Source organism: Taudactylus pleione, unplaced genomic scaffold (genome assembly GCF_031769625.1).
Source record: "Taudactylus pleione unplaced genomic scaffold, aTauple2 ptg000037l, whole genome shotgun sequence".
Lineage (NCBI taxonomy): Eukaryota > Metazoa > Chordata > Amphibia > Anura > Myobatrachidae > Taudactylus > Taudactylus pleione.
The window spans coordinates 6,608,164-6,632,559 of NW_028284439.1; the positions used below are offsets into that span (position 1 = coordinate 6,608,164).

The 24,396-nt window shown below is 42.5% G+C and overlaps 1 protein-coding gene across 1 annotated transcript in view; it reads right to left on the reverse strand.

Annotated features, from left to right (window-relative positions):
• SERPINI2 (serpin family I member 2) overlaps positions 1–22,156 on the reverse strand; it is a 38,060-nt gene extending 15,904 nt beyond the window's left edge. The window contains exons 1-4 of the mRNA XM_088452314.1: positions 21,871–22,156; positions 18,233–18,463; positions 6,518–6,712; positions 4,768–4,960 (exon numbers count right to left, since the gene is read on the reverse strand). Coding sequence (XP_088308440.1) covers positions 4,768–4,960; positions 6,518–6,712; positions 18,233–18,463; positions 21,871–22,132 — 881 coding nt within the window. The 5' untranslated portion in view covers positions 22,133–22,156. The remainder of the gene's footprint in view (positions 1–4,767; positions 4,961–6,517; positions 6,713–18,232; positions 18,464–21,870) is intronic.
• Positions 22,157–24,396: the final 2,240 nt, after the last annotated feature.

The following is a 24,396-nucleotide window of genomic DNA, read 5'->3' on the forward strand; positions in this document are numbered from 1 at the left end:
CCAGAATCTACTGCGCACGTGTGGGACAGCAGTACATCGCATGCGCGAGTCACCGGGAAAATGGCTGCCACCATTGTCCCACTGACTTTTGCTGCTGTCACGATCCAGTGCAAGAATTCCTCTATGGAGGACGGTGAGCCGAGGGGTTCGGGTGACTAGGGGAGTGACTAGACTAGGTCTCCTAGTTGCGGCCAAACCCAGGTTTGGCTAGACCTGCCCAGAGGCGCGGAGTCTAACTCACTTGGTGGTTTTCTCCAGTGACCCCTCCAATTGGGATTTGGTTTTCAGCTGCACCAAGTGAGCAGGTCGCGGCCCTCTGGACAGGTACCTGGGAATGGCAGAAGACCGGAAACTATAATGAATGCAATATGACTGGAGGTGAATGGAATGAATGAACTCTGGAAATGGAACTGAATGCTATAACACAGGCATGGACTGGAAACAGTTAAGTATGCAGAAAAACACAGACATATACTGGGGATTGCAAAGGCAAGAGCAGAGAGGACTCAGGGAATATATGGGAATGCTAGAAATGATTGGCAGAGACAAGACACAAAGAGAAGTCAGGCATATACTAGGAGAGTGCTAAATGCAAGTGCAGATTTACACTGACAAGACACAGGGCAGATTGACACAGATATGTGCTGGGAGGTCCAACTGTGGGCTAATTAATACCAGCAGGTAATCTGACACCTCAGTGACACAAGGAAGCTGCAATACTAGCAGCACATATACAAAGACACACAGACATAGAAAACAAAACAGTCTGGATACTGGGAGAGAACTACTCTCAGACTAAGAATAGCTTGGAAGCTAATACTGGAAACTGGAGAACTGTGAACAGGCTGAAGTAACTCTCTGAAAGATTAGCACAGAGCAACGCTGGTATCACTGGAACAGAGAAGAAGAAGTTGAACAGCAACTTCCTGGAGTTCTGGAGGCGGATTTATACCCAGGGGTAGCAGATTACTGGAGCACAGCATCAGATGACTGAAATCATGCTACCATAGGTTAGGAGTACTGTCACATGAGAGGAACTGTCATGGCGGCGCCCATGATGGGAACTCCGATCCCCAGCACACACAGCCGACCATGGAAGCTCGCAAAAAGCACCTAAGGCAGAATACTCAGCCCCACATCCATCACTGCACCAGACGTCTGACCGCAAGGAAGTCAGGGGAAGCCGGCAAGGAGGTGAGAGAGGCCGATCCTAGGCTGAACCCTGACAGCTGCTCTGCAGCTCCAGCCCGGAACAGCAGAGCAGCCCTCTGGAGACAATGGACAGGTAAGTATAAAGACTATAATGGGTGCAGGGTGTGTGGTGTGGGCCCTGCACCCATTATAGATACCGAGGGCCAGACCAAATGATTCCAGGGGCCTTATACGGCCCCCGGGCCTGAGGTTCCCCATCCCTGATGTAGACAGTCATAATCCCGACATTCACCATGTCAACATGATAATGTTGATATTGACCATGTTCACATTTATTATGCAGACAGTGATGAAATATCAACATGTCAGAATGTCAACATATCGTTCCTGTTGACCCAGCAGTGACTTACCTGCTCCCGTCTCCCAGCGCGGCTTCAGGGTCCCGGCAGTCATGTGACTTCCTGGTCAGAGCTGTGATCCTCCGGCATTCATGTATTTCTCCCCTACCGTTAATCTCTAACCCTTACTCTAGTGCCTATCCCTAACGTCCCTCCCACAGCAAACCCTCCCGTTCACCTAACCCTAACCTCCCCCCTGTAGCCTAAACCTAACCTCCCCACATAGCCAAGCCCTAACCCCCCAGCAGCCTATCCCTAACCCCCACAGCCTGACCCTAACTTCCCCCACAACCTATCCATAACCCACCCCACAGTCTCACCCTAACACCCCCCCCCAGCATCCTAACCCTAACCCCCCCCCCCCTTTCTTCCCCTGCAGCCTGTCAGGACTGATGATTTTTCTTTACCCGGACTGGAGTTTTCAGTGGGATCTGGTTTAGATCTGGATCTATGTGAAGAAAACTAGGTGGCTTGATTCCTACATAAGGAACTGAGGAGAAGAGCAGGCACTAGATAGGAAATAGCGAGAGGTGAGTCCTAAGAGGTAATTAATATAAGGTAACCGGGCTGGAAGCGGTATAGCGCATGGTAACTGGGCTGGGACCAGTATAGCAATAGGTAACCAGGCTGGGACCGGTATAGCAATACATAACTGGGCTGGAACGGCAATGCAACTGGTAACCTGGTTGGGATCGGCAATGCAACTGGTAAACGGGCTAGGACCTGCAATGCAACTGGTAACAGATGAGTTGTAGCTGAGAAGTAAAAGTTGTATTTGGGATTTGAGCAGAGAAAACTTCAGGTGGTGCTAGTGAGCCCTTGCTGACCAGGTTGTATTTAGTAGTTGAGCAGTGTGAACTGTAGGTGATGTTGATGAGCACTTGATAAGCTGTAGCAGAGAAGCACTGATTAAAGTTTTCAATAGATAGCTGGTTTCAGGCTGGAAGTAGCATTGTGAGAATTGCTCTGGTATGCAGATTGGAACTGCAGGTACGGTACTTTGCAGAATAGAGCTGTGGATGCTTGTAGTGTGGAAATTACAAGAGATTGCAGGTTGGAGCTGCACAGGATTATTTGCACAGAAATATTTTAAAGGACAATGCTTTTACTAGCAAGACAGCACTGCCCGTTTAAATAACGGGCATGAATGCAAACAGAAGTGTCGGGTTGTCACCCCCCTGTCTCAGAAGCTTGATTTCTATCTACTCCTGGCTCCTATATCCTAATCAGAAGTGTTGGGCTTTACAACCCGACACTTTGTAAATAAACCTCTGGAACTCCAAGAAGACTAAATGAACTAGCAAAGCACAGATGTGTCACTTTTGGACTATGGAGATCCTCTACTGAGGGATTGGAAGTCGGGGTCCCAGGTTGGGAAAGGAACCAGAGGCGAGGGGCCTGGATATATGCCTTCCTCATCCACAAGTACCAGATGTTGGCTAGACCTGACCAAGGGCGCGGAGACTAACTTACTGGGAGGTGTTCACCAGTGACCCCTCCAATTGGGATTTGGGTTTAAGCTGCACCCAGCAAGCAGGTCGCAGCCCTTTGGTCAGGTATCTGGCACAAGTGGGAAACAGAAGAACACAATCGCAGGGAAAGCACAGGAGCACGATAAAGGGAGTTTGCACTTGGGTGACGTGCTGAATACATAAACTGTTGATCCAGTTGCAGAGCTAAGACATGAGAATGGCACTAGGAGATAATACTCGGAAGATGTACTGAGTACATACACTGTGGATCCAAACGCAGAACTGGCACAGGAGAATGACACATAGGAGATAGTACTCGGATGACGTACTGAGTACACACACTGTGGTTTAACACTGAGAATATATCACTAGAAGAAAGGAGCTTGGAACCTGGAATGCTGAAACAGCAAGTGTTCACTGGAAGTAACGACGTTGTACAGGCAACTTCCTGTTGTCCAGAGCCCGGCTAAATACCCTAAGGTAGCAGTCCATTGGAGGATAGTGTCAGCTGATAGCAACCAATGCTACCATTGGGTAAAGGGCTAATCAGGTGATGTAGACTGTCATGGCTGTGTCTATGACGGTAACTGCAGGAACCAAATCACGGAGCAGCACATAGATGTCCTAGCAGACCCCAGGCATAATCCTCAGCACGTCACTCTCCACCGCACCTGTCGTCTGACTGCTCGAGAGGTCAGGGGTAGCCAGCGCTGAGGTGAGTAACGGCCGATCCTAGGCCCCAACCTGACAAGATGCCTGGAAATGGTTTATATAGGGCACTCTGCACCAGGATTGGACACTGGTGTCATGTGAGAAGAAAGTCTCTATGAATGGCTGCAATGGTGTGAGCTGACCTCAGGCAAGATGGCAATGCCCATGCACCACTGGACTGCAGCAACAGGGAAATCCTGAGATTACTGGCTAGCGAAGATATACCAGCCAGTGAATTGGAAACATCAGATGAGGTAAGAAGGTCTAAAATCTCATGGCATGACACTAACTATAACCTCCTCCCATAGCCTAACCTTAACGCCCCTTGCATCCTAACCCTAAATCCCCCTACCGCCTCATTTCTCTAACCACCCCCTGCAGCCTTACTCTAACCTCCCCCCTGCAGCCTAACCCTACCTCCTCCCACAGCTTTAACCCAACCTCCCCCTGCAGCCTAACCCTCTCTCCCGCAGCCTTACTCTAACCTCCCTCCCTGCAGCCTAATCCCCCTCCCGCAGCCTAACCCTAATGTCGACATTTCACCTGTTGACATTCTGGGAATGTTGACACTTTGCCTGTCAACGTGTTAACAATGTCAACATAATAATTGGCAACACTATGGATTTGACCTTGTCATTGTCAACCTTATGGCTACAACCCCTCAGGACAATTATTCTATGTGCGCACTCCCATTTATACCCGCGCAAATGCAAGTGGAGATGCAGCAGAGATGCGTATGACTGAAGTGTCCATAGCTGTTACAAATGGCATATGCCTGGCTACCGAGCACGTGCATGGCGAAAAATAGCAAGAACCGACCGCAAAATAGCTTGGATACAACTGTGAATCATGTGTCTAGTATGTGTATATATAGATAGGAAGGAGAGATATTTTACACACATGCAAGTTTTAGGTCATTCTTAGTAGTAGATCTGTTTTGGAAAATGTTTTCTGCACAGATGCTACAACATGCTTTTTTGATAGTATATGTGGTTATCATTTAAAATAATGAGCAACATTAAACTGAAACCTACCTTGGTAAACTAATTTCAACCACTTCCTCTGTCATATTGCTCTCCCAGCCTTTTAATACGGGAACTGTCAGTGTTTTTTCCAATTCTTCTATTTCCACATTTTCTGCAGGGAGAGCTAAAACTAAACTGAGTTTGTCCCCTTTGTAGGGGAGTTCCAAAACTTTGTATTTCAGATTATTCTCACCAAAATATCCTGAAACAAAAATAAGGAAATAAAAGATGAGAATTGAGAAGTGCCACAATGAGCAAGTTAGTATGATAACCACTAGATGGTGCAGCAGAGCATAAGCATGTTCCTGAAAGAGGTCATTTCTGAAAGAGCAGAGCACAGAGCTTTTCTGTTTGTGCAAAGGGACACGGTTGTCCACCTTGTGAGTGCATTTAAAATACACGCCCACATCCTAGTTTTTTGGGAGTACCCTGGAAAAATCAATCTGCAACTACAGTACTTTAAAGTCCATCCTACTGCCACTTTAGCTTCACCCACTTAAGTCATATCTATTTAGCGGAATTGGTATGTAAATTCCGACAGCAGAAGACCAAAGGCTCTCCATCCTGACTGGGGCTGGTAAGTAGCCTAACCCTACCTTGTCCCTCCCCCTAACCCTCTGTTAGTGGTGCCTAACCCAAACCCCTCCTTCCGGCACCCTACACCTAACCATCCTGGGGGGGTGCCTAACCCTAACCCCCCCCGGTGGTGCCTAACGCTAACCCCCCCTCCCCTATCCTAACCCTAACCCTCCATGGTGGATGACTAACCCTAATCTCTCCCGGGGGTCCCTAAACCTAACTCTCTCCCCCGCGGCTAACGCTAACCTGTCCCCGCTTACATTTGTTTGGGATGCCAGCTGTCGGATCTTGGCGCCGAGATAGAGATACTGTAGACGGCAGTATTTCGACGCCTATCTTTAATCCCAAGTCGGGCTTTCCCCATCGGGAATCTGGCGGCCGGCATTCCGGACGCCGGTAACTTGACTACATCCCCTATTTAGCTTCTTTTCTTTTACTAAAATAATATGAACGGGGAATGCCACTAAAAAATCTAGTTTCAGTCCCATTTGTCTCCTACCAAACAGCATCTATATTTGTAATGTGGGTACACAACAAAGCAATTCCGTGCACGTACTCAGCAAGGACCTAGCCCAATCTGCTTAGCTCTTGCCCTCAAAAAATGCTGTATTTTGCATTGTTTGTACATCACTTTCCTGGCCTGCAACTCCTTACACTTCCTTATAAAATCAAGAGCATTCATTAAAATATGGGAAGCTCACATTTTAGATTTTTTTAAAATAACATTTTTATGTGAACTCAGTGCTTTAAAGTTATTGATTGGTAAATGGAAACAGTACTTGTCATCAGTGTAAACAAAACCTTTGGCAATTGATAATTCCAGATGACTAGTGCAATACTAATTAATTACAGTATTGAATTTGAATAATAATATTTAACCCAGTCCAACATATCCTTTATGCCCATTTCTTCATGACTCCCACTTAGTAAGTGAGACTAGAATGTGACTTTTTAGTTGTACTTCAATCACTGATATACAATCTAAGGTTGTATTCTTACTGCACATAATAGAACAGATTGTTTCTGCGGGAAGCATGGCTTTTGGGTATTTCAGCATCAGATTGGTTTCTACAGAAATCATAGCTTTAGGGTATTTCGGCATCATTACTTTCCCATCTGTTGAGCTATCTAGATGTACTTAGTATATTGAACATGTTTTTTTTTTCTACAGGTGAATTACCAAGCTTTGTTGCTAAATGAAGATGCATCATGGGTATCTTGGTAGTAATGCCCCGTTTCACTGTGAAATCTTCTGAATAAGTCTCCTCTGAGCTAAACTTGTGTTTCCATTCTCCTTTGAAATAAATAGCATTGACCAAAACAAGTCTTGTGAGCGGTCCAAAGTCTCCACTTGTAAACATGTTTCTGATTTTGCCTGTACAAAGAAAGGTAAAAAATAGTTCTATTTAGAGGAGATATGTGGTGATGTTGTAATCCTTTTTCTAAAAGACGCCTTTTTATTGAAGTTTTCTGTGAACAGTATATGACAAGTTTTTAAGCTTGTGGCTTTTATGGGGAAAAGGAATTACATGGTTTTGATGTGTCTGTCTTATATTTCTTTTTGCTGACATTTCTGTCAATAGGTTTTACCAGCATCCAGTTAGGAAATTGAATTACTTGATAGTGATAAACAAAAATACCCAGAATCCTCGGCACCTGAAAAAGCCCCACAGAGCATAAAGTAGCTCATATTTAACCCACTCATTTTTAATATGTAGATTTTTACTTGATAACCTAATTTGTTTACTTGAATTTCACTAATTTAACAATATAAAAACATATTACTTAAAATTTATCATTTTCAGTGCTTCATTCAGCTTGGATTGCATTTGCAAACATCGACGCAGCCGAGCGATTTTTATACTGTGTGCATAATAGCGCATGCGTGCGATCGCACTTCGATGGCACTCGTAAACCAGTGAATATGCAGAAATGATTGATAGCTACCAAGTGTTTGGAGGAGGTGACGGGGGGTGGTCTTAAAAACGCAGGTGTGTCTTACCGATTGCACGACGTTTAATGGTCATCCATAATTTAACCAGTGTGATCACCTCCGCAGCACAAGAGAGTGTGTGTCAGACTAGACGCAAGTGGTCGATGGTGGCCGATGTTCCCGATGTGTACACTGGTCCGATGATGGCCGATGTTCCCAATGTGTGCTCTGGTGTGCGTGTGCACCCGCAGAAGAGAAGGTAGCAGTGGGCGTCTCTATGCACGGATAAGGTTGTGGCTGCATATATTAGCAGCTGCGTTCTGTCAGGATTCTTAGATGCAATTGCAATCCAAGCTGAATCAGACCCTCAGTTCATTGTATGGGGTCAATCCAATTAGGTGCAAGTGTGCAAGTGCGAGTTTGTTTCATGAAACTCACAGACTTTGCACAAAAGCTTACTTCGGGAAAATGCTCAATCCAATTAAAAATTCCAACTTGTGCTAATCGCGGGGAGGGTGTGCGAGTTTTCTATAGCATGCGACTTGGGAGAAGGGCATGAAAAAGTGGGGAACCCATCCTGGATCACAAGAATGTGACAACTTCGGTAGCAGAATCATATAGAAGGCTGTTAGTGGGCATAAGGAAAGTACTTGAGGTTTTTATATGGTGCCAAATGGCTGAATTGTGCATTTTATTTTAAATTAGAAAAAATTTGAAAGAGCAAACTTTTTTTCATTTAATCTTAAACGAATTAAACATAAAATTTAAAAAAGTAGAAAACAGTGATTTAGGGGTCTATTTACTACAATCCGCATATTGAATGCAGATTGTATTGTGATATTAACGACTGAATTCGCATTGTGAATTCAGGCAATATCACAGGGATTTACTACAAATCCCTTGCAGGGACAGAGCTTGCGATAAAGCTCTGTCCCTGCGAATCCCCTTCGCACACTAGTCAAGGTATTTTTGCCAAAAATACCGTGACTGTGCCCGCACATGCGCTGATCGGCTGCCACTGCTACCCCCCGGCGCTAAGCCCCGCCCCATCATTAAGCCCCGCCCCTGCGATCTTCGACTACCCCGCGACCCCCCCTCCCTTAATAGCACTTACCTGCAGTCATCAGTGCTCCGGTGATGTCTTCCATGCCTCCGGTCAGCTGATATCCCATACTGCACTGGGACCCGATCACCTGATGACCGGGCCGCAGTGCACCATGGGAGACTAGCTGACCGGAGGGGAGTCATCACCAGAGCCCGGACCATGGACTCAGGTAAGTAATTTTTTTTTTTTACTTTTTTTTATTTATTTTTTTAGCAGAGATCAGCTTGCGGTTTGTTTAGACCATACAGCTGATCACTGGGACCGGCTCCGGGCTCTGCTCTGCCTTTTAGAGCAGAGTAGGAGCCCGGCAACCGGGGAAGACCCTGGATAACGCCACCTTCAGGTGGCATTATTATCACAGGGCTTCCCCCGGTATTTTTTTACAATTTATTTTTAGTAACTTTGGTCAGATCACATTTCCCATTACAATTATGGGAAATGCGATCTGCTTACTAAAAATAAGTGATACTTAGGGGTTGGAGTAGAATTTTACGAATTCTACTCCAATTGCCCTGTAATAACTATAGGTGATACTAAAATAATGTGAAATGGGTGTGAAAACACCCTTTTTCACTTTATTTTAGTAAAAATAATGTTAATATTTGTGTTAATTTGAGGCCACTTTCAACTTTCATTTAAAAAAAAATGTAAAAAAATTATTTTTAATTTAAATAAAATACTGTACTTAATTTGGGGTGCTTAAACTAACGAAAAAGTTGATTTGTGGGTAATTTGAGGCCATTTAATTGCAAAACTTTGATAAGGTAGAGTATGGAATAATAAAACCACTTTGTGATTTATAACACTTGGACAATAGTGCCCTAGAATTGGGTCATGATGGATGATGACATTGCTACATTCAGTGCACACTGAGGCTTAAGTCTAGACAAAGTCAGATAATAGGCAGCCCGCAATGATGGCATAACAGGGATATCTGTATATATTAGACACATACTATTAATTAAAAAACACCTGTTGCTTACAAATGGTCCAAATAGTCATTTTGTTAGGTGTAATATTATTAATGAGACTGCAGATTATCTGTCCACTGTGAACTGGTGACATCGGTGAGGATTATCATGATTATTATTCATGAAGCACTGCTTCCCAGAGATCTAATATACTGTATTTTCATGCTTGCGATATGGCATCGTCCCAACGTGTAGGTGACAGGTGCTTTTTTAAAAGGTACAGATTGACAAAATTTATATCTTCCATTTTGGATAAATTAACAGAGAAGAGAAATATACTTGATACTGCTATATATCAAGAGGTAGACTGAGAGGATCAGTAAACTCAATATACTGTAGATGGAAACTAAAAAGCTTTATACCAGGGATGGGGAACCTCAGGCCCGGGGGCCGTATAAAGCCCCTGCAATCATTTGGTCTGGCCCTCTGAGCTTTTTTCTGCTAGTCTCATCTGGATAGCAGGGTGCCTATAATGGCACCCTGCAGCCAGAATCTATGCAGCAGTGCCTCCTGGAGCGTCCTAGGGACACTTAAGACGGTCACACTGCTGCCCTTACAGCTCCCCGAAGCATCCTCAGGATGCTCCAGGCATTGCTGAGGATTGGCGATTGTGGCCCGTCCCGTGTGATATCACATGGAGGGGGCGTGGCCTGCACCGGGCCCGTGAATAATGTTATATATATCAAAATGGCCCTCGGCAGATAAAAGTTTCCCCATCCCTGCTTTATACAATGTTCTTCCTCTTAATAATAACGAGAAGGGTTTGGTTAAGCTACAGCATGAATAGTGCTATATGTTATACATAATAGACTTTCTTTATCACGGTTCACCTAATGCGCAGTGTTTTCAGATAAAGCACTGAAGAGAGAGCTGGTTTCAAAATAGCAAAGTAAACTCTCACAGCATTAGTTAGTTACTGCTTGATAAAACTTGTGAGAAGAGACCATGTGGGCTCTATTTATCTTATTGACCAGCGATACATTGAGTCACTTGGTTACCAGGATATTTTTCTGTATCCTAATGTGAGAGAAAAACAAATGAACAGATGTGACCTGTGCTATTATCACCTACTGCACACAGTATGACCATTAACCTTGATATTATAGATAACTTTTAGGTACAGTGTCTTTTATCTAAAGGAGAACTTCAGATTGGTTATAAGTTAGCATATGAATTTACAACAATCAATAACCAAATCCCTGTCATTATGCAGCCTTACGATTAATTGAAGTACTTACCATTGCAGTTTTAACACACCTGCTTGTATATAGCAAAATTTAGGGATCACGTGAATTAATTAAGAGATCAAGTGAATCTATAAATGAATGCATAAAGAAATTGTGACTGTAGTGTTAAAACTATTTTTCACACTAGAACAAAGATAACTATTAAAGGTTCTGCCCAGTTTAGACAAGCCTTCGTAATCAAACATGCCACCATTATAGCGATTAGTGCCTGACATACACACAGCTGCCCTCTGTTGCATTGCAATAAGGTTATCCTAGAGAGGGGATTGTTAGCAAACTCAAACAGAACACATACCTGGGAAATGTAGGGAAGAAAATACTTTAGCCTGGCATTTAGTATCTGCTTTATCCATTGACTCTCTCAGAATGGGATTGAAATGCCGACGGCGGCCCGACAGGATAAAAATCCTGACAGAGGCAGGTAAGTATGCTAGCTTACCTGTCCCCCCCTAACCCTCCCTTAGTGGTGCCTAACCCTAACCTCCTAACCCTAACCCCCCCTTACCACTCCCTAAACATAACCCTCCCAGGGGGGTGCGTAACCCTAACCTTCCCCCCTAGGGGTGCTTAACCCTAAGCACCCCCCCAAACCTAACGCTAACCCCGCTACCTGCCCTAAACCTAACCCTCCCCTCCCACGGCTAACAGGACGGTGCCCAGGACTTACCTCGTTCCGGCACGTGTCGTCCGGGATTCCGCAATTGGGATTATGATAGGCGTTGGTATTTCAACGCCTATCATAAATTCCTAGCCGGCATTCTGCTGTCGGGATTGAGAGCGGTGGCCTTGTGGCCGCAGGTCACATAACTACATCCCACTCTCTCTTATTAGTCTCACTTGTAGAAGACTATTGAAAGCAGACACACACACATTGTGTATAAATTAGGGATGTGCGCCGACCCCCGTGTTTTGGTTTTGTATTTGTATCTCCTTCATGTTTTGGATCTGGATTTGGTTTTGCCAAAACCACCCTTGTGTGTTTTGGTGTTGGTTTTGGATCTGATTTTTTTTTTCCAAAAATGTATATAAACTGCTAAAATAACATAATATGAGCTTTTTTTTTGTTCCTACAGTATTATTAACCTCAATAACATTAATTTCCACTCATTTCCTGTCAGTTTTGACCACCTCACAATATTGTTTTCATCCGGTTTAGGCCCAAAATTTGCACCAAGCTAGCTGGCTGACTAAGCTAAGTGGCAGCAGTGGGCGGCACAAACACGTGACAGTTCAACTTCCAACATGACACATAAGGAAACATATGTTTTATTAATCAAGAGGCCTCAGGAACATGGAGTTGAAGGCAGGGACAGGAAGGGTTGATTGGTAGTATATTTTATAAAAAATTTTGATTTAGTAAGGGGAGAGCAGCAACAGCCAGCAGTGTCACCAAACAATAATAGTGTAGCTAAGTTGCTAACACACACACACAAAAAAAATAAAAAAAAAAATATTTTTTTTTGAGGAATGATCATTTTATTTAACTTTTATATTTTTTTTTACCTGGGAAAAAGCACCCCTGGATGAGGCAGCAGTCCCTTGATGAACAACACATCACCCCTTTATGGACAACAAAGTACCCCTGCAGAGTGCGGACGGACAACCTGCAGAGTCACATATATATATGGATGATAAACTGCGGTCTGGCTGGCAGGGCACTAAGGGCCTGCTGGTACCTATAGTACCCCTGCAAAAGAAATATTAAAATAAAACAAACAGACACAGGGCCTGATTCAGACCCGCTCGCGAGCGCATAGTGCTCACAAGCGGGTCGATGGTCGGCCAGTGCGCACGCGCTGCGTGCTGTATGTGCGTGCGCGAGCCCTGGAGCGAGTGAGAACTTCACTTGCTCCGGGGCTCGCTACAAAACGGGGTGGCTGTCGATGTTGATCGACAGCTTGCCCGGTTTTGTAGGCGGGAAGGGGGGTGGCTGGACAAACAGAGGCATTCCCGAAGGAACGCCTGCCGTTTGTGGGCGGCCCTACTGACATCATTCGTGATGTCAGTAGTGAACTTCCTGCTCTAGTATAGCAGGAAGTTCACTCGGGCTGCGGGAACCGAGAACCTACCACAAGGGTCTTGTTGCAAGCCCGATGGCCAGGATAGCGGGTACACAGGGGGACCGGGCTAGCCTGCTCCCTGTGCAGCGCTAGATGGTGCGCTGACAGTGGGGACTGGGAGCCTTGCTCCCAGTGCCCCAGCAGCATGGCCGTATAGTGGGAGCAGCACTGCCTGTCTCCGGAGGAGACCTCATGTAGTGCTGCGCGCTACGGGGTCCGTAACTGTACCTCACGCAGATGGATTCCCAGCTGCGGCTTCAGGAAAGATGCCAGGACAGTGTCCTCTGACTGACTGCACGACCTGTCACTCAGCTGCTGCTGCCTTACTTACAGATTTGAGCCAACGGTGTTTATGCCCCCTGCTGGAAGCACCTACTGAGCATGCGCAACAAGTTGAAAAGTCCTATCTTTATAATGGCGCATTCTTGAGGTAATAGTTTAAAAACTGTCAATATCTAATTTACCTGAACCCCAAAAGCACGTATCCTGGCACAATAGCTACCTAATAAAACAAACCCCAGGTCTAAATTCGCCCCCTAACCTGAGATTTGCCTTCCCAAAACAACCATAGACCACAGCAGAAAAGTTGTCCTAATTGAGAATGTCGTAAAAATATGACAGTTGGAGTTTTAGATTACTCCCAAATCCTCAATTTTTAAGTTTTTGACCTGAAATTTGGCATGCAGCATCCAGTGACAGTTCTACCTGGCCATACCAAATTTCAGATCTGTACCTCTAATAGCTTTTGAGGTGTAGCCCCTTGAACACACTGCCCCCCTTCAACATTCTCTATGGAGAAATCATTTTTTTTAGATACAGCCTTAATATAAGGCCACGACTGTGCCCTTATAATGTATATAGATATATATACATAAACACACATATAGTATTATACACACACACATATATATAGTATACTAGCTGGAGTACCCGGCGTTGCCTGAGATTTTAAGAATGTTTGTTTACACATCATCCTCCAACCAACCTCTCCTTAGGCAGGCCTCACGAAAAGTGTGACAAACTTCCCTATCAACAGTCCTAAGGTCTTCAAAGGAAGTAGCACCTGTAATGGTGTAAAGCAAACTTCGGAGATAGAAGCATTGAAAATTTGTAGGACGTACAGTGTAAACACGGCCAAGAGCTTCTGTTGCTCTGATACCAGGATGACCATCTACAGTGACTCCCTGTTTTCTGCGCAGAAAAACTTTTGGAGAAGCATTCCATGTGTAATATTTTGGCAGCTCACAGTACAGCAGGGTCCTTGCAAAGTCATAATTTTGACACAGTTGGAAGAAAGAAGTGAATGTTGTTGCGTAATTTGGTATAGTCGGAGAGGTGAGAATGCTGGCAAAGCCTGCTAAAGCTCTCTTCGATAATAAACATTAAGATCATGATAAAACATGATCTTACAAAACGCTTGCTCCGAGGCCCTACCCATATACTGTGAAGCCCCACAATGAACGTCCAGCAAAAATTGTATTTTTTAATTGATTAAAAATTAACAGCGTGTTTTAATACGCTCGTATGTAAAATTTCAAGATTGTGGCTTGTAAACTGTGTATTTGTATAGAAAGACAGAAGGACAAATTTTCGCTTTTATATAGTAGATATAAATAAATATACAAACACAAACAGTGATCATAGTAATTACTGCCTTGCTATTATATTTGTGTGTAAAAAGATGTACAGTACCATGCTGCTAATGTGATAACAAATTGACTCTGCACCAATCACAGACACATTTTTGAATATTCAATATAATCATAGGCATAATTACCTTGGTGTTATATTTGTGTGCAGAGAATTATCTTTTGCTGAAATTTAACACTATGGGCCATATTCAGTTAGACGCGAAAAGCCATTTTCCGCGAAAAAGTATCGCCGATTGCGACTTTTCACCAGTCGGAAACGTATCTCCATATTCAATTTCAAACACTTTTCGTGTACGTGAAAACACAATGCAACGTAATAGACAAAAAAGATTCGCCTCTGAATAGCAGGTGAAAAAAAGTGCAAAATCACTATATTGGGGTGCAAAGGTGGGGAAACCACTCAGCACCCTTGGGACAGCCCCCCAAAGGATAACTGTGTAAAAGAAAACTAAAAAAAGTGAGGAACACCCCAAAAAAGCACTTTGAAAAAGGGGGCAAAAAAGTGCAAAGTGGGGTACAAACTTAAAAACTTTTAAATATGCCTGCACCCATTTTCAGGTACCCCAAATTTGACAGGACCACTTATTTTCAAAAAAATACTGCATTATGCCATTCTTCACCAATTGTGCAAAGACGCTAATTAGTGGCAAATGTGCGAACTTAAGTACCCCAAACTGTTTCATTAGGGCTAATCGGGCACTACTACATAGATCCCCAATGTATCCGCATCTTTTTGGGAGGTTCAGGCTGATTTCCCTGATTCAGACACCACATTTCGCCTGTTCTGACTTTGCGTTGCTCCGTTTTCGCATCTTTTGGAATTGAATACGGCAAATAGGGGGGGTATGCCCGATAACTTTCCGCAGCCAAAACATGCAATGTAGGCGAAAAGTGTGGCAGGCAAAACCTTTCTGAATTTTCGCGGCTAATTGAATACCGTCCTATGTGTAACACCCCAAAAGGCTTTTCCTAGCTTTGCCTGATCAAACTCTGGTTGGTGCTTTGCGTATAGTCATGAGATGTTCACAGATTTCTTTCACTTTGTGGCAGAGAGGCAAGTACCCCAATTCCCCAGCTCACTAACTGATAACTTTCTCATACAATTGCTCTGATGTAGTCTTCTCTGTTATACTAATAACAATGAAATTATATACTGTACACAGTCCAATACAAATAAAACTCATTGGGGCAGATGTATGAAGCTCTGGAAAGTGATAAAGTGCAGAGTGATAAACGACCAACCAATCAGCTCACAACTGTCATGTTACAGGCTGTGTTTGAAAAATGACAGGTGGGAGCGGATTGGTTGGTCGTTTATCACTCTGCACTTTATCACTTTCCACAGCTTCATACATCTGCCCCACTAAGTCTAAAGCTGCATACACACACAACGATTTTGTTACCAACGATTTTATGAACGATTTTCTGTCAGATTATCTGTCAGATTTTTTAAAGTGTAATGAACGATTTTTATGGACTACAAACGATTTTTGCATATTCCCTTAATGAAATTCGTTGAGTTGACAATTCTGACTGAACTACAAACTACAAACCTGAATGCGCATGAACGATTATCATTCATCGTTTGACTCAGAAAGTGAACGATTTTTCAAACGATTATCGTTAAACGATATCATTTAATGATAATCGTTCAAAAAATCCTTGTGTGTGTATGCAGCTTAAAACATTATAATTGCTATCTATTACACTGGAGTACAGGCATTGCATTTGACATAGCTAGATTGTTATTGTTATTACAGATATATGTATTCTGGACTCTTCTGGTTATTATATTATTATAAATACCTTCTGAAGAATAATATACAATGCATTTCCTTACACTGAGCACACCAAGACTATTATGTTCTGCCATGTTATGTTATTGCGGAAGTTCATGGGGCCTATTACCAAAGTCTTTACTAACAGTAAGGAATGGCTCTGATCACAGGGGGAGGCCTGACTACTTCTTGCTGCCTTACTGGAACCCTTTCTACATGAAGCGTCTGTCTCTGAGGCTCTGGGCCGGGAGCGACACCCGATATTCGGGAGGTTCCTGGCCAAATCGGAAGGGTAGGCAAGCCTGATTTAATGGTTGCAGACACCTGTGTTGAACTAGGTAATAGATGAGACAGGTGTTTCTACACAGATGGCTGCAATCATCAATTAAGAAGGAAGTCCAGGAGCAGAGCAATTTGTACTGGATGGAAGGGGTCATGTTGGACGGGTCGGCCTTTCCTGAGAGAAGCTGGCTCACTGCAGTCTGTCAATCACTTCAGGAGGGGAGGAGTTAGCGGGGAAGGGCTGCATCACCAACATGGAGGGGCAATGCAGACCCTCCAACGTGACCCATTCCACCCAGTACAAATTGCTCTGCTCCTGGACTTCCCACCGAACTGATGATTGAAGCCACCTGTGGTGAAACACCTGTCCCATCAATTAACTAGTTCAACACATGTGTCTGCAATCATAAATAAGGTGGGCAGTCCAGTAGTAGAGCAATTTGTACTGGGTGGAACGGGTAATGTGGGAGGGTACGGCAATGTGGTAATGAATGAAGCTTCCACTGCTACTGTACATTCTACTCCTCTCAGTGCTGTCTCCTCCTTTCAAGCTGCCATCTAATTTTGATAGGTAGAGAGCGCTCATTTCCTGAGGCGCCTCACTCTCAGGCCGGGAGCACACTGCAGGCCGGCCATCTCTCCAACTGCCCCTAGCTACCTACTGTCATTTTCCTGCCACCTGACACTGATCATGTGCTGTCCTCCTGAGCAGCTGCAGAGGCTGCTGGGAATTAAGGTCTGCCTGTGTAATGACATGTGCTGTAGTGTGATGCACAGTGTCATTCGTAATACCTCGCATAGCAGGGTATTACATATGCTGTTAATGTACTAATAATTGACCCTGCACCAATTGCAGACACATTTTTGGATATTCAAAAGGATCATGTGAATAATTGTCTGGCTGCTATATACAGTATGTGTACAGAGTTTTGTTCTGCTGAAATATAATATCTTTGGTGGAAGAATTTTATGATAATTGTTATTGCATTGACATTATAATCAATTCATATAATATATTAAGGCAATAACTTTTCTTATTCATCCTTATTAGCAAAGGGATATGCTCATCACTTGCCCAATATATGATACACTGTTACATTTAAGCGTCTTTGTCTGTGATCACTTTATAAGTGTTGTTTTCACTCATAGTGACCTTTCCACTTAAGTTGTGCCTAATAAAACCTCAATATTACAGTAATATTTCTGATATCTAAGGTTTGAGATATTTCTGCCCTACTAGAGAATATAGTAAATTTTTACTGTATATATAATTTGTTTTATTTTTTAGAGATTACGAACAGGTGTGAATTCTTACAGACCAAAATACTGTTCTTTATTTTAAGGTATAGAAATGAAAATACATTTTTAATGTACATTATCATTTCTATACAAAGACAACACAAAGGAGTCATCTTCATTTTGCTCTAGCAAAATATTTTTGTAAATACTTGACCTTTTCTGCCGCTGGGGAGCACCGCCAACTACACAAATTGGGTAGGAATTTTTCCTTGTGATTTCCAATATAGTTGGTTCTTGAACTGTATAGAATACAAATCCTGTGCGGAATCACTCCCAATTCCCCCATACCTATATTTTTTCAGGGATACAGGGAACCTTTGGGAGATATGTGAATAGAATAGAAGAAAAGAAAAACAATTTTTTCCTTTATATGATTCAGATGTCAGTAACCCAATCTGCATTTCTTCCAAACTCAAACAACTTTTTTTTATTAATATGCTAAAATCTACTTTGCTGTAAGCCCAGCATGCTTTGTAAGCCTAACCTGTTTCATAGAGTGCAATATTTCCAACAAGAACAAAAAAAAAGTACTAAACATTTTTTTATCTCCACAAAATGTATAGATTACCATTTGTTTGCGTTTCTACCCATGCACTTATTATTTCGGCAGAAGCTTTCAAATCTTGGAAATTCACCAGCTTTATTTCACTCTTGAAAAAATCTCTGTTGCTATGGAGATACTGCTCCTTCACGTGGAAGCCTTCTTGAAGGTAGAGGGCATTTGCGAGATTAAATGTAAATTCTTTATTTTCTTCTGAAATGACTGCAAGCAGCTTTTGGAGGCTGGCAAACTCCTCACCTACAGAACACAATTTGTGTATTAGTGGATTTTAATGATCAAAATATACATTAAAAACATGTCTAGAAAGCTGTTATAGACTAAACTTTATCTTTAAGAATGTATTTTCTCCCTCTTACCTTGACATCACACATTTTACAAGTTATACTGTACGGCATGTCAGAATAGCCATTTTTAGTTATACGTTATTGGCTGAGGGCACGGTCGCAACGCTCTCGCAATAGCGGTTGCGGGAATATGCAAATCTCGGCCTTCCCTTTGTGCTGCATGGTGTGATGGGGTGTATGAGCACTGAGACACCTACTTTCAGGCTATGTGATCCATGCATTTGCGATAGAGTTTGTAAACACACCAACATCGACGCACCATTGGTCGCACCATCGACATTTGCGGTAGCCTAGGGTCTACTCTAGCTACTCTCCGCTAATCCATCTAAACATGGCCACTGAAGCAGTGTATGTGTGTTTGGGAAATCATCAGCATTACCAGACTCGCCCGTGACACTCTCATAACACATCCATGATACGGCTCCCTTTTGCGATCACTTTAGGTCACCTCCCAGTCTCCACCCTGATACACCCAGGGATCACAAACCCCTTCTCAAGTGTTAGCGATACCGCACGTAATTGCGAATGGTATCACACACATTGGTTTGCACATGTGAGCAGTAAGGGTTTTCTAGACTTTTCACTCATGTGCAGTAGCAGCAAAACTTCGCTCATCTGCGTAAATATCCATCTCTGTATCAGGCCCTGAGTAAGAAATATTGTGGGACAACATAATGTTTGTCACCGTAGCAAAAAATTATTATTTAGCGCGTGTTGCCAGAGTAGTTGCACAGTTCAGTACAGTACAAGGTATTTCTAATCAACCGCAAAGAGACGAAGAACTTGATTTACTAATCCATGGAAACTCACCCCAGCCTGTGTTCTGTGCATTAGGAGACCTAGCTGTATAGACGTAATTGTATAACTTGAAATACACAGTAATTCAAAGGCTATGTGTTTGATCTGTGTCAGCGCTGTGTAAGAAGAGCACGTTCCCTTTGGATTTTATGTCAACTTAATGTCTTTGCACTGAACTCAAAGGAAACAAGGAGACATTAAAGTTAATGGTCAAAGTTTAACCAAACATGTGCAGTAGATAACTACAGTATATCTATAGCTACACACACAACCACACTCACACACACATATATATAATATGTATATATATATATACACACAAACATATAAATACACAATGCAGATATCCAATTCTACTTCTCTCTATATGAATCAAAGTACGACAGCACAGTGCAAAAAACTCCAAGAGGCAGTGGCTCCTATAAACTGACATTTAAATGCAGAGTATACATTTTCCTGATATATATATATATTAATGTAAATGCAATTTAGTATAGCACAGTCATTTTCTATTGCATGTAGCATGTTCCAGTAAAGCAGTGAAGCCATGTGGAGATGCGTGTCTACTGACCCTTGAAATTGCTGCACTATCAGCTGGAGGCCAGTAGCCGGGCTGCCTTTGGAACACACTAACATGTTGGCCATCACTATAATTGCAGTCACATAGGTATATATAACTAATATGTTTCAAAGCACAAGTCTCAATAAATAGTGGTAGCAAGAGTTAGATTTATTACATGCTTTAGAAGCTAATTAAATAAATGCTCATGAAAAAATATATATCCAGTAATTAAAATAGATTTAAACAAGTAATGTGTGATTTGACTTTTTTTAAATAACTGTTAAACAATGGATTTCCCAAACATGAGACTACCCTAATTATACCCATTCTGACATGTAACCAGCTTAGCAGCATATTTATTTATTAATAGTTATTTATATAGCACACACAGGCCCTGATTCAGAGCCGGACGCTCTGACAGAGCGCTCACTCTGAATCAGGGCCGTCCCTCTATGTTTTTAGAGCGGCCTCCTGGTCACCCACAGCTATAGCGAGTGGCCAGGAAGATGGTCGCGATGATCAAGACCATCGCGACCATCGGGCTTGCGACGAGACCCTTGTGGTAGGGACTCGTTGCTGCAAGCCCTGGAGTGCTTTTGGCTCTATCAGAGCCGAAAGCACTCCCACTGACATCACTTGTGATGTCAGTGGGGCCGGCCCCAGACGGTATGCGTTCCCATGGGAATGCCCCCGTCTGGCCAGCCACGCCCCTGGCACGCCCACCAAAGGGGGCATGCTGTCACTCACCATCGACAGCCACGCCCCCTTTGTAGCAAGACCCATAGCGACGGCTTGCCTGTCACTATCCAGGTCTCGCACATGCGCACGACGGAGCCGCCTCCGTTGTGCGCATGCGCACTGGGCTAACATCGACCCGCTTGCGAGCGCTCAGCGCTCGCAAGTGGGTCTGAATTAGGCCCACATTCCACAGCGCCTTGGTGCTTACAATCCATGTTCCCTATCACACGTACACACAGGCTCACAGGCTCATTAGGGTTACATTTTTTTGTCAAAGGCTAAATAACCTACCAGTATGTTTGTAGATTGTGAGAGAAAACCAGAGTAGGCGGAGGAAACCTACACAAACATAGGTAGAACATACAAACTCCACACAGATGCACCATGACTGGTAATTGAACTCATGACCTCACTGCTATGAGGCAGTAATGCTAACCACTACACAATTCATGCACAGAGTATGTATTACTCTGCACCCAAGTCACAATTCCCCCAAAATCCTGTACCTCGCACAATGCTATAACATGGGTTATCCAGGGAGGGTAATCCTGCTCATTTTAGTTGGTACCTCAAAGAGGTGTGAGCAAAATAAGCATGGTTCATGGTTCCACTTGGCTCAGAATTATCCACAAGGACCTTGCATATAATTAGAGGGTGACTTTTTGGAGTCACATCATCAACACAAGCCTTTTTTCTGAATAAATAAGTACAGAAGCCCTGTGCATCTCACATCTAGACTGCACATTTCTTTGTGGTCCCTGTGATACTTGGCGCTAATCAGATATGTTCAACTTTTGATGTAAAACTATTTCCTACAGCAATAAGTTACAAAATAAATAAAATGATTTGTTGACACATAGTTAGCCAGTCTGTCTCCATGCACAGACAATGTGCCATGAATTGATAGTACTGTCAGTCCCAAAAAGACCATTACTCCATCCAATTGTTGGATGTATTCACCTATGATTGATATCCTGTCCAAAAATGATTGCAAAACAAATAGGTTACAGTTACAGACCAGTCTTACTCCTCTCTCCAGAGTTGTGTGCCGGAAATAGCCCACTGATACATTAACATTATTGGCTTTAGAGAGGGCAGACCCCCCTTTGCTGACAATATAAGGAAGAATTGATTAGCCTTCTTGTATCTACAAAAAACCCCGTAGAAACTATGGGTTGGGGAATAATAAAATGTAGACTCACTTTCTTGATTTCCCTGCAGTTTTAAAACATTCTTTATTTGATTTGATGTTGTTCCTCTTGCTCCCAGTTTTATCATTCCTAAGATCAAGGTAGCACCAAGTGGGGAAAAAATAATGTTCTCTTCTGTATCAAATGAACGTATTGCCCGATGCAGATCCACAGCAAATTCAGTAATGGTATCTCCCCAGAGCCTCGGAGCTGTGCTAGTTATACTAACTCCAGCAAGAGACAAAACAAACAGTAATATGAAGGGTCTTCTCATTGTAATACAATGGCCAAGTACTCTTCTGGGTCCTGAAATGGCAAATGCATAATACAAAAACAAAGGACATTACAAGATTGCCTTTTTCTCTCACTGTCTCTAAACAATTTGCTGAATTTTAGCTACGTATGATCCAGAAGTCAAAATAATTTTATATTCCGCTATTATTTTACCAACTTCTGGTATTTAAATATATGCTTTTCCACATTACAATAATATATTCATATATTAATAGATAGATTATGCATTACATTACAGTAATGTTAGCACCATTATCTAATTATATGATAGCTATAGTTACATGGGAATAGTGAGAACTTGAGACTTGAGTGCTTTTAGCAGGTTTTTTTCATCTATTTTGTTACTTATTTCTGTCTTAATTTTTCTCTACTTACTTTTAAAACAGCTCAGCATTTCCCCTGATGAGAAAAGTAAATGTCTCTGAAGTGCAGTGGGAATAGGTATATCATGTTTAATCTGCCAGGCCAATGATTAATTTCTTAAATGTCACAGTATGTTTGTGGACATTGCTATCTTGAAACTTTTCAGCTGAACTTAAATCTTGCTTTAGAACATAAATGTACTTTTCTTATTACATTATGTGAAAGTCTTTGTTAAACCTCGTAAAATTTGTTTAGCATGAAGACGATTTAGATAAGTATGTATAAAGTATTATTAACTTCTGCAAACAATATTTGCATAAACTGTGATTTCTGAGTCATCATCACTTTAGGATTGTTTTAGAAATTTTATGAGGTATAATAAACCTCAAACAACAAATTATTATTGTACAGAGAGGTCACCTCAAATTATCTGGTAACGAACCATCTCCCTTTCTACTATCACTATACTTTCCTGCAGGTGATGTGTTACTATACTGTATATATTGTTGACAAATATAAACCACAATACTATTAATGCAGTTGATTTGTAAGGCACGCTGGTTCTCTGCAGAACATTACAGTGGAAATCAGAATATACCGGTATATATATTCCAATGCCGGCACTCAGTCCTGAACAAAACACAGCATGCCTGAGTACTGCCGATGAGAAGTAAATTTGTGGCCCTCACAAGGGAATGTAGTTATGAGACCGGCAGGGGAATCCCAACAAGGGACTAAAGATAGGTTTAGGTTTTGGGGGGAAGGTTAGGGTTAAACAAACCTGGGGGAGGGTTAGGCACCACTGGGGAGGTGGGGTTAGGGTTAGGCACTAAGGGAGGAGGGTTAGGTTTAGGTACGAAAGGGTGAGACTTAGGTTTAGGCACTAACGGGAAGGGTTAGGTTTAGGGTGCGGGAGGGTGAAGGTTAGGGTTAGGCTACAAGAAGGGAGGGTTAGAGGGGGAAGGGGGAAGGTAAGTATACTTACCCAACCCCTGTCGGGATGCCAATCATCGGGATACCACTGTCGGTATTCTGAAAGGAGGCACCACGACAGCCAGCATTACATACCGATTCCCTCACCGGACTTAACAGCTTGAAAACGATGCAGGTGATAAACACCTAGTTATTGCTAATTATCCTACAGTAGTTATCGTCCTTCTGAAATTTTGAAGTAAAATGAGACATTGATCTCTCATGGACATATGCAATAACTAGCTTTTTTTTTTATCATCTGCATCTATATCAAGCTGTTAAGTCCTGTGAGTGCCACAAATTCACTCTACAATATATATATATATATATATATATATGTATATATATATATATATATATAAAAGTATGTCCAGTGAAAACACCATCACCTGCCCATGTGAGCCTATAAATACCAGCTGTATCCTCCCAGAGTTTGAATAAATATGAACATTGTTAGCCTGGATCCTTGTGTGGAATCCTTTTCTGAATAATAAAAAAACCTGTAAATTTATTTACCCTGGTACAGGTCCACATTTTGTTTTCACACATACTATTGGTGGTGTTCATTTGATACTGCACTAGGATTCGCCCCTTGTTTTTTGCTTTATTTCATATATATATTATCTGTACTTTGCATCCTGAGGAAGGGACGTGTAGTCCCGAAACGTTGATGTATTTGCATTAAATTTCTGCTACTTTTCGAACTCTTAAGGAAGTTCTCTGAGTGCCGCCTCTGTGAGCTACTGTATATATAAATATATATATATATATATATATATATATATGGCAAAAATATGCAAAAAATGGGGTCCACTCACCAGTCTTCCAGTAAAATCCTTTATTTAAATATTAAGTCATAACAGGTATCACAGCATGTCGACGTTTCGGTCCTAAATGTGGACCTTTGTC